Source organism: Crassostrea angulata, chromosome 1 (assembly GCF_025612915.1).
Source record: "Crassostrea angulata isolate pt1a10 chromosome 1, ASM2561291v2, whole genome shotgun sequence".
In the NCBI taxonomy this organism is placed as follows: domain Eukaryota; kingdom Metazoa; phylum Mollusca; class Bivalvia; order Ostreida; family Ostreidae; genus Magallana; species Magallana angulata.
Genome location: NC_069111.1, coordinates 49,775,075 through 49,787,258, shown reverse-complemented (window position 1 = coordinate 49,787,258; position 12,184 = coordinate 49,775,075). Strand labels below are relative to the sequence as shown.

Below are 12,184 nucleotides of genomic sequence, written 5' to 3'. Positions count from 1 at the left end.
ACATACATGGGCTATCGAGCTTTGGTGGATTTTTATCGTGCCTGCTAATCCTGCAACACATATTTTTAATTCTTTCAAAAAAGAATTCCTCGTTAATCATAAACAGAAATAAGACTTATTGCATCAAACAAAAGATTTTACTGCATACAATTATATAACCACACATTCTATTTTATGTAAACAAAGATTAACAAAGTAACGTATCATTAACGAATAACTCTCAAATTGTATCTCTTTCCTTGAAGAAAATATTTTACAAAAATAAATCGGCCTATCCATTAGGTTGACAGTACAAGTCAAAAACGCTCATCTGGCATTTGTTGAAATTCCAGTTTTGTCTTATGATAGTATACTTCATTCTTATTTCTATTTAAAACATTTACATTGATTAGAATTTTATCAGTTATTCTCTAACGGTTATTAAAGATTTTTCCATTTCTAACAAAGCATCACAGCTTATCTTGATTGCCAATGTTGAACAACTTTTTCATTGTACATACATGTATTCTATATCTATACACATATTGATATAATTCTTAGAGGTGCATAATTTTCAGATCCTACAAATTGCTAAGTTTAATACAGAAACTGCCTGATCTAACTAATATTAATTTAAAGTTCCTTATCATAAACTTATACATTCATGTGTACATGTGTCATTTGTATTTGTGCTAGTAAGTTGTTTTATAAACTGCATAACATTCCTAAAATTCAGTAAAATTTTGGGATTTAAATTCAACGATTAACATAATAATGTGAACAGATTAAATCCGATTAGTTACAAATGTATAAATATTCCTGCTACATATACATACAATAATATCAGAGAGAAAAAATCTTGGAGATAACTTTGACGGTACAATTTACCGTAAAACATATAAAGAAATCTTAAGTATAATATTAACAATGCATAATCTCGTATAGATTCATAGTTGCACGACGTCTTTTAACTAGAAATATATGAAATATCTACATATTTCATATTTGTTAGGGGGGAAAAAAATTAACTAACGATTATTGAAAATTAAACATAAATAACGACCTACACCACAGAAATTGTGTTATCTACCTGTAAACTATAACAATCACATCGTTAAAATGTAAAGATCTAGTGCACGAGATGACATAGTATAATCATAGCGACATGGTCGTTGTTGAACAATGAGTCAATGAGTCAAGTTCACACGCTTAACCTAATAATATCACAAATATTATAATTCTCTTTTGTCATTTAAATAGCTATCCTTTGACTGCACTTGTACTAGTTCCTCTTTCGTACTGTATAATGGCGCATCAAACGACATTCTCTTTCCATAATCCCCTCCGTATCCATTGTTATAATATTCCTCACTCTTATCGAAGCCGCCATATTCCCCGTTCCCGGTGCTGCTATTTCCTACATGTCCATTAGATATAACCCCGCTGTTCATTTTGTCGTCAGCTTGGCTATCTAATCCGTGGAAAGCACCATAAGAAAACAATTTCCCAGAACCCTCTGGTTTCAATGTGTCTTCCGGGCGCCACCTATCTTCTTCCGGCGGTTCCGCCCAGGGCTGCTTCTCGCCCGAGGCGAAGATTCCGTAAAATATGATCCCAAGGAAGTGAACTACACTTGCGATGATGAAAACTGTTTGCCATTCATCAGCAGTCTGAAATCAAAAATGTAAGTCAGAAAATAGTAACATTTGATTTTAACTTGTCCATATTCATGCATACAACAAGTGTTACATGTACATGAAATTTTTGTTGAAAATATATTTCATCAGATGTGGATGCACAATACTTGTAAAATAAATAGTAGTCAAAGTATACATGTAGTATAAGCATTCTTTTTGGATTTAAATCATATTTGCCGTTTCTGGGTTATATAATTTAATTATACATGTAATACAAAAATAGAAAGACGTGTCGATTTCAAATTTTACATGCAAGAGTTGTTCAAAATATTTATGCTTTTACGTGTCGGAAATTGATAAATTACACACAATATTCTGCGTTGTTTTGCGATTGACATCAGATTAAATGATTTACCGAAAGGTTAACCTTACACCAGTATTTTTTAAAGTTTGAATATGAAGTTATACGCATTTATATGCAAGGATGTATGTTTATATAAAATATTCTTCTTTTACAAACATTTTACATATGAAACACATATTAATCAAAAGTATTCATATTTTTGAATTCTAAAGAAAAATTGTTTCAACATTAAAAAAAAAAAAGCATGCAGTTTTCTATATATATTCAGGATCGCGACGTCTTTATCCAATCAGTATTCATGTACAAATGTAATGTGCGTTCCTAGAAGTCACGTTGGGAGCCATCAGCTGCCATAGACACCTACCCCCTTTTTGGTCAAAAGTTCCGTCACTACGGGGCACAGCATGCCTGAGAGAGTACCGATCCCATTGGAGAGACCCATCAGGATGCTGGCGAAGCGGGGGGCTATATCCAGGTGGTTCACATTGAAACCTGTAATACAACAACAAAGGGGACTTAAACAAGAGTGATACATGTAGATATACTGCACTGTGGTCCAATCATCGTAAATGTATTGGGTAAATTATCTGAATTCTTTCCACATGAAGATTTGTTTTTGTATTTTGTATTCGGCATTTTTCCAAAACCAGTCAAGTTATATGTTTGGATAATCGTGTCATCCTTACTAATTGACCGATTCAGAGACTATCTGACTAATGATGCACTTTGATGGAGGGGTGATATCAGTTAAAATACTACAACCTGCCACAAAACAAAAATTACGAAAGGAATAAAATCGCGTTTATTGATAATAGATAAATAAAAACACAGAAAATTTCAAGATCACATTCTTTATTCATTCGGCTTTAAGCCACTTTTTCTCACTGCCAAAGCTTTTTTTTTTTAAGATTTAACATTGTTTTAATAAAATAAATCATTTGTTGGATTATTACTTCGGTAATAAAGCCGTCTTGCTCCGGGTAAATGTCTTCATTCAATGTCACTGTAATGAATTTGGGTTACACCTTCTTGTACGGAGAGTTATATAAAAAAAAACCCTCTGCTGAATAGCTTTCAATATTCGCTTATTTCCGGAATAAATCACAGAGAATAGGAAATATGACATAATAATCACGTCGATATAATATGACAATAAAGCAAAAATAAAATGAGTTGGTGGAGTTGAAATGGTAAGGCGCCTGAGGAAAGATTACAGTAATATGCGCGGTAGCTTGGTCCTGGAACGGTTCCACTAATCTACCAGAAGTAATCAGAATATTAGGTCACATACCACTATTTTTACCCCGTGCTCATTGACCACGCAAGTAGTTCCATTCTAAAAATGTATGTATTATTTCAAAAATTCCTAGGGGTACTAAATGGTCGAATTTGGTTCCTTTTATGGCATGGATGGAAAGAAGAAGGCTTGAATAAAAATACAGGCAGGAAAAAATTTAGAAAAATTATCTTTACAGGCGCAATAGAAAGGGTGTAAAGAGGCCAATGTTTACACAAATTCCAAAGTGAAAGTGAATTTTTCATGGTAGGGGTTATTTTAGGGGCCATATCTCAGTCCCCTCTCGATTGATTTTCCTGTAGTTTGGATATGTTGTTGGACTAGTGTCATTCTATAGGTATGCTGTATTTGAACTCATTTGAGCCGGTGGAATTTTTTATATGATTTATTTTTGTATAAAGGAATAAGAGGGAAAAATAATTGTGGTCTGTGTCCAGAACGAGACAGGCATCGTCTGAACTCCGATCCCGGGTTTTATTTCTAAATACCACCACATGGACACTAAATCTAACTAAATCGCGTTGAACAATGTGCAAGATTCCAGATCAGGTTCACATTTTGAATCTCGGTCAATGATAATGTTTATATCCTTATCATTATACTCTGTCCCGAGTTTTTGCTTCCACCACTTTTTGCTTGATATTTCAATAATAGCAAATTCCTTTGTGCTCAAACTACGTTCATCCGCTATTATGAAAAATGTCCAGATTATCTGTTTTGAAACGCCCCCTCTACAGCTTCAGGTTTCAATACACATCCCAAAATTGAAAGTCTACGGAGATTTTGCATTGCATCAGCCATTAATAAGCCCGGATGATAACGTTAAAAAATTGCGCGAGGTATCCCGAGTACTTCCGAATGGAGAAAAGATGTAAACATTTCCAATTATAAATCTCCGTAAGAAAATTGTTTTCGTTCCTGTGAAATTTTATGAGTAAAAAGGGGTAATTGTTCAATGAAGATATCTTGGATATATTCCCTTTTCATCGATTTCAATTGTATCTCTTTCACAGGTATGTGTATTTTTATTAAAAATCATCAAAAATTGATGGAAGCAATAACTTGGGACAGACTATAATTAAAGGACACAAGCATCTAACGTTAATCTATTTCTTTCAGTAATGAATTAACTTCCTCTTTTTCTATAATTTAAAGAGATAACGTCAGTTGCTTGTGATAAAGAATAGAGATGTGAATTTTATTCGTACCTTTCAGTTTTGTCCATCAATATTTTTTTAAAACAAATCAAGAGAGATAAACATGTTTACCTATTTTGATTAGATTGTACAAATAACAACATTTCTGACGTCTTATACTGACAATGATCATGTGTACATATAGGTGATTACTTAGTAACAGTGGGACGGACAACTTCGGAATGGACATTTTTCCGGCGTTGCGCACCCCTTTCCATTCACAATATTGACCAAAGTTTAGTACCAAATGATGGGGTTTTTTATTCTAAATAAATTTATGGAAAAAAAATTGAAACATTTTTAGATAGTTTTTTAGATATTTGAACTTAAAAGTTCTAACCCCATGGGATTTTAGTTTGGAAAAAATACCCCACAGAAAACCCCATGCAAACCCCATGGGGTTTTGCAATAAACCCTATGGGGCAAGAAACCCCATGAAATTATTTATGGGGAAAAAAAACCCACCATTCCCGAAAAAAATCAGATGGGGTTTTTATCCCCATATTTAATGCTTATGTTGGGTTTTTTCCCCCATATTTACTAAAGTAATGATAATGGGGTAAAAAAACCCACAAAATATTAATCTGAAGTGAAGTAATAGAATCTGCTTAATGTCTGATATTAGGCCGATTGCATAGTTGATATACCTTCCCAAACAGAAAAAATAGCCTACGGGATCATATCAATGGCTTGTGTGTAAATCATGGTTTTGAGATGATTTCGGTATAGGAAAATTTCACATGCAAATGAGTTAATGGATCATGATTCTCAGGTGATCTGTAAAACTAAACAAATTGCAAGAAAACCATGGTCCTGGTATGATCTGTTGTAACAAACAACTCATATCAAAACCATGATCCTGGTATGATCTGTTGTGACTAACAACTCGTATCAAAACCATGGTCCTTAGTATGATCTGTTGTGACTAACAACTTATATCAAAACCATGGTCCTGGTATGATCTGTTGTAACTAACAACTCATATCAAAACCATGATCCTTATATGACCTGTTAAAGGACAATTATACAATAATTTCTTAAAGAAAAAAATGACCACTTAATTTACAAATTGCAACAGACAATTATATACTTTTAATATTTGAAATACATTGTCACTTACCAAATATGATATATAGTATACATATACATGTATGTCACATGAACTGTATCGTTAAGCCAATATAATCTGAATTAGAACACAGGATCAAAGTCTTCCATAATTTAGATGATAATTATACTGTTATTTCAAACTCTTTTAGCAATTACATGTAATACATGATTGTGCAAATTAAAATATTACGTATGCAGTTCAAAACCTAGCTGCAGGTCTGTAGCTCCCGGTCTGAACTAATGATACATGTACATCCATGCATTAGTTGCTTGCTTCACTTAATAAATCACTTGTTAGTGTATCGTAAATAAGTCTTTATATTTATATTATTTACCTCAAGTGAATAAGAATATATTCCCCCAAAATACTTCCATAAATTCACTTTATAAATATGCCAAGATAGAGCAAGATGCCCAACAATAACAAATGTTTCCTGACATGTACATCACATTTAGGCTCCAAGATGAACATTCAAAATTTGAAACTCAACTTCCTGTTATGCAGAAATCTTAATTCTTAGTGGTCAGTTTATCTGGCAATTAACGAATCATTTCAAACGCATCCTCTGTTGCCTTCTAAGATAATAGCACATACCAGAATCACAAGTAAATCATAGCAGACTCAAAACCAAGAAACAAACCACATCAGGATCATACTTCCTTATTTGTCACCTATGATTTGGGTATGATTCATTTAATGGATCATGTCTAAATCATAGAACAAAATCATGAATTTGTGAGTTTGATATGATTTTTAAGTGATTTTGATAAGATTTCTTAAGAAAAGTTTTTGTTTGGGTTACAAATTTTTACTAGGCAATTTTCAAATAAAGTTGAATTTACTCATCAAATGTATGATGGATCTCTTTGTGACAGAACAGGTTGCAAGTGATTTTAATTTTTGGTTGTTTGAATAAATCTGTAAAATATTTCTATATTAGCTAGTTTATGCTTAAAATTAGCATTTAAAAATCAAGGAAAATATATAGCAGCCCAGGTGAAAACTTAACTAACCTAATGTCAATTGTTGGAAAGTACCTGTTCATGTATTCTTACAAAGTCTACTTATTAATTAATTTCCTAAGTTATCCTAAATTAATTGTGACTTTCACATTGCAATGGCAAGATGTGGTATTTATCAAAATTTTGGTCAGCTATGACATATTACATGTAGTCTGTAATGTTGCAATCAAAAATTTTGCTGGCAATGAAGTTTTAAAAGTAAAAATATTTCAACAGCAAAACGATTAGGTAAAAATCACAAACAGCAAAATAAAACTGGACCAGTTAGGCCTAGCCTATTCAATATCAATCTACAACATATATATACTGTCTGGGGTTCTGTGTTCGTCAAGAAGAAGAACTCGTGATATTATGAGTATATAATGAACTACGAGAGCAAGTTTCACACGCAAAAATCTACAATCCCTTATTTTGTACTTACAGCAAATGAATTCTTTGAAGGTGTTGTTTAGTGAACTGATTCACGCCATCGAAAATTAGATTCTCGGAAAATTATTTACACGAGAAACAATTTACAAATGCATGATTCAGTCCAAACACTGTGACTCTTGTTCAAATGTTGCATCGTGTTTGTTTCAGATTGTTCTTTCCAGACTGATAATAACGTAACAGGAAGCGCTTTTAAGACTATGACAGGTGTTGACTAAAATCAATGCAATTGGGGAAGCTAATACACGAAACTGTCTGTTTTGAAGTTATTTCATTTAAAAAAATATATTTTAAAATATTCTAGAAATAGATCAGAACATTGTATAAGGCCGGCGGAACTGCGGTGACGGTTGTTGTCTCAGCAAAAAGATAGTATTTTTTTACCTTAGTGTACAGGTGTATCCTCGACCATATATTGGAGTACAGTACTGCAGTGTAATGGTGAATATATTGTACAACGGCTGCATCAGCGAACAGTGGTCATAAACTCTGTTGTATACACAAGCGCGAAGCGTGGTAAAGATATTAACTTCCGAGGCAAGTGTATGTTGACATTTAACATGGCATTTTAAATTGGGTATATCTTATAGTAGTAACTGCAAACTGTTTGAACTTCTCTGAGAGCTAGCTAGCAACTTAACATTGCTTATTTCTGGCAAACCCTATTTCATATACTTCCCAGTGTAAGTGCATGCATTTCCAAGTTAAAAGAAAGAACAAACCCCAATTAAGATACCTAAAGACACCCCACACACCTTCCCCTTAATGTGCTAATTACCCCTTAAAATTGGTTTTCATCCTCCCTCCCTAGGAATTCACCCCTGGCCCCCCCCCCCCCCCCATTACTTCTACTGGTCTGCATGGGTTTGATCCCTAATGATGAATACATCCCTGAATGTTGAACATATTTTATAGACATATTAGACTGATTTTTTTGCAACATTGAAAAACCAAAACTTTATGATTGCAACATGTCATATAACCTGGAATTAATATAGCAAATGGTATATATATTACATAAGTAAATAAGGTTTATCCCTTTCCATTTTTGGATTTATTATATGATTTACTGATTTTATTAATTGTCTTGGTTTTTATATGAGGATAAATTTAATAATTAAACTAATATGAATTATACATGTTATATGGCAGCAATTTTTTTTAAAAAAAGTTTCAGTTTGATATGAATACAAATCATAACTGCCATGAATCCATATTTTTATGAAAATTATACTAAATGAAAATGGATTAGTAAACTTTCATTAAGTTATAATAAGTGCAGTTGATTAACAGCAGGAATGATCATAAAACTGTTATTTTAAGTAATTACAATTTATGAAATGCATTTAACTTGGAATAGGGTTTCAATAAACCTCATAGACCCCTTTACTGTAAGAGTGGTACTGCTCTCTTGCAGGGAAATATGATCAATTATGGTGAAGTTTAAGTACTTGTGATGTTCATGCAGACCAGTTCGAATACCGGGGCGAGATAGCTCAGTTGGTAGAGCACCTGACTAGAGAATCAGGGGGCCCGTGTTCGAATCACGACCATCATTATTTCTCCCATCCTGTTACATTTGGTGCCGTGACCAACCCCTGGAACTGACAGGTTAACTCCTGCCAGGGGAAGAGTCTGGGTTGATCTTCAAGGGCGAAGATCATTTAAGGGGGGAGGAATGTGATGGTCAGACCTGTTCGAATACCAGTGCCAGATAGCTCAGTTGGTAGAGCACCTGCCTAGAGATTCAGGGGGCCTGGTTTAATGGTACGTCATGTTTCACCCAATAAAGTCATTTTGCCCTGCAAAAGAGCAGTCATCACAGTTACCGTGAAGGGGTCTATGACCCTAGCACAAGTGTTTGTTTCTGTTACAGTAAAAAAAATATTTTTGAAATTAATTTGACATGTAGACAAACAAAGTTATCATAGAAAACAAAATGAGAAAAAACCCATGTTTGCTCTGTTGCTTCTTCTGTCCAAAAGTTATATTTGAATAATATTAAATACATCTAGTACATGTGGAAAATCATGCACCTCATCCTTCAGTTAACATGTAGAATATGTAAATGTATCTTTGACTGTAAAAATAACATCTACTTTGAAAATTATTTTCAAAATGAACAAAAAATATATACTGGTATATTTGGAATATTTATTTAATATACATGTAGAAAAACATAGGTAAAATTGAACATTTTTCCATGAAATTCTATTATCACCATGCAGCTATCCAGCTGTATATTAATCTTATTTTACTTAAAAGCATACATCACACTGGTAGCTATACATGTAGGTCTTATTGCTTTAGCATGGTTGACAAGAGAGTAGAAACACCATAAAGCTATAAGTATATATTAGATATTCACTAAAAATGAGTGTTTAATTAAGCTCACTTTTTCATGGAATCAAGAAATATCATATGCCGGATGGAATGTCTCTTTGTCTGTGGCTATGTATTAATATATACATGTAAAATGCTACAAATCTAAAGGTCAATTTTTAGTTTCTATGACAATTGTTTTCAAATGTGTGTGAGAATTGACTCGAGGAAATTGCCATAGGTTTTATGATCCTATATGTGAAAGGTTTTTAACATCTAGCTGCACTTCATGAAAATCAAAAGATAGGGGGAGGGTATACATGTAAGGGTATTTCTATGTGATGTTATGCTTTTATCATGATAATATCATGAAGATACCAGGTACTTGTAGTATTGAATAATTAAGGTTTCTTATTAGAGGAGACTGAAGAGCAATTGACTTCTTAATGATTATTTAGTAAAAATGTTTTACTGCAGGAAATTTAAACCCCATGAATCTATGCATGTTTATACTTATAGAAAGATGATTAAGTGAAGTGGAGATAGTGGGATCACTTAAATGGTTATATTTTTTCTTAAACCTCAATGGAAGTGGCATTATGGGGTTTACTTTTTTTTTTAGAACTGCATATTCTTTCTTATTATAATACAAAACTCTTTTTTATAGAAAGTTAGTGTAAGTGAAAGGTAGCAAGGGACTGTTTAAGATTATTTGTACTGTCAATTATTTGGTGAAATGGAGAATTGCTCTACTTTCAGGCTTATGTTGTGTTGCGAAAAGTCATAAAATAGTTTTTAGTGATTAGCATTAGTTAGAGAGATGTCTCCTATTGAAATTGGTATGCGATATGTAGGTCCTTAATGACTTATATTAGGTTCATTATGATCCAAAGTACCGGTAAACTTTTAATTGATCATCTTGCAGCTATGACTGTTGTGTTGACTTTAGACAAGGGGTAAAATATAACATGAAACATTTTATTAGAAGGGGAATAGTCAATGTGTTTACATCGTTTAAATGTACAGAATTCTTGATGTAACTGATTGTAATAAAAATGGCTTTTGAATTAAAAGTGGTCATAATTAATCTTAAAAGCAATTTACAGAAACTGTTATTACACGGTACAAGGTGATTGGTTCAGCCGGGAATGGGAATGTTACTAAAATAGAATTAACTTTTTTATTTTTAAATGAAATAAGATTAAATTTGAAAATTTCGACTTAAAATTGCACAACTTAAGCGTTCTGATTATAAAGTGTTTTTGTGAGAAATAAACTCTTAGACTTAATGTCAAAGATTTATAGTTTTGTCTGAAAGACCTGTCTAATTTATGAAAAAGGAGGGGGGAAACCAGACATTTGAATGGTTATTTTAGGAGTACAGTCAGAATAATTATTGCAATCATTTGTTTGGGAGTGGAGCACATGTCCATTGTTCATATAATGACACTTTAATATTGCATGGTTGTTTATTTTATCGAATAGATTAAGAAAATGCTACTGTAACAATGTTGCCAAAATTTTCACTTTTTGATTTATGCTTGAAAAAGAGGATGTATGGGTCCCCCCAATAATTGATAATTTTTTGCATGGGTAGACAATATCCCAAGTACAGTTGCTTCCACTAGTTACTTGGGGCTTAATGTGCATGCTGGCCAGTAAGAAAGGTAAAATTTTTAGAAAACAAATTAAGATTGGGCTCCTCTAGTTAGTGTTTACCTTTGCATGCAGAACAATTTTAACAACCCCGCCCCGACCCACATGTAAGAAATACACTATATCCACTACATGTATATATCTAATTGACATATTTCTTTAATCGACAAAAAAACCTGTCTCAGTTGTATTTAGAAAATTAACATAGATTGTATCTCAGTATGCATGTATGTGATAGAATTATACATGTATTTAAAAAGTTTAACTAGTTCTACATATATAGTTACATGAAGATTGCGGCAGACAACCCTTATTCTTGAATATATATTATGAGGTGTATTAGGTATCGAATACAACTGATTACTGATCAAGAACTTCTAATACCGGTAGTGCATTGGCAGCTCATTTTCCCTGATTGTCAATATAAATATTAATTAGAGCAAATAATTGTTATCTCAATCTTCATGTTTAAAAAAATATTAGAACCTTAAATTGATCTTCACTAATACAAAAAGATTGATAAGAAAATTAGCCACTTAGTCATTGAATGTATTTTTCTCCTCCTTGACATTTACATGTATGTTTACTTAATGGATAAAACAATGCAGTCATAATTTGAATTTCATTATCAAAAAATCCTGCTGGTATGATTCCATAATATCAATTTTATAAATCTGAGTGACAAGTATGCGCTATTCAGTTGAATATAAAATTGTATTTTGATATTACATGTACATCTACATGTACAATCCAAATTCGCCATTAGGTTACTGATTATCTGGCATAGTAGCATATGGCAGTGTTTGTTTTATTGCAAAAATTATGTGTTAATTATGATCAACAATTTTGTGTGACCCAAATAAGACTTATCATCTGAGCACTCAAAGAATACCAGAGATACATGCAAATTACATGTAGTTATTTATGGCTGACCGAGTTTATAGACTTTTGAAATTTTAACTTGTTTATAGTTTAAGTTATGCATTCCCAATAGGATAACATATTAATGTATCAAGTTACAGAGCTTGATTAATAATGAGATTATGAAAATAGCAATAATTTTAAGAAATAACCTCATTACTACAAAATAATGCATTGTATGATAGCATTATATCAAAGACTGAACTGGACATTATTCTAGGAGATTCAAGAAATGCACAATGGGTTTGCG

The 12,184-nt window shown here is 32.5% G+C and overlaps 1 protein-coding gene across 3 annotated transcripts in view; it reads right to left on the bottom strand.

The window, feature by feature from the left end:
* Window positions 1-115: 115 nt before the first annotated feature.
* Window positions 116-12,184, bottom strand: part of LOC128188678 (vesicular glutamate transporter 1-like) — a 55,423-nt gene continuing 43,354 nt past the window's right edge. For all 3 annotated transcript variants that reach the window (XM_052859887.1, XM_052859902.1, XM_052859893.1), the window contains exons 11-12: window positions 2,345-2,472; window positions 116-1,649 (exon numbers count right to left, since the gene is read on the bottom strand). In XM_052859887.1, coding sequence (XP_052715847.1) covers window positions 1,212-1,649; window positions 2,345-2,472 — 566 coding nt within the window. In that variant the 3' untranslated portion in view covers window positions 116-1,211. The remainder of the gene's footprint in view (window positions 1,650-2,344; window positions 2,473-12,184) is intronic.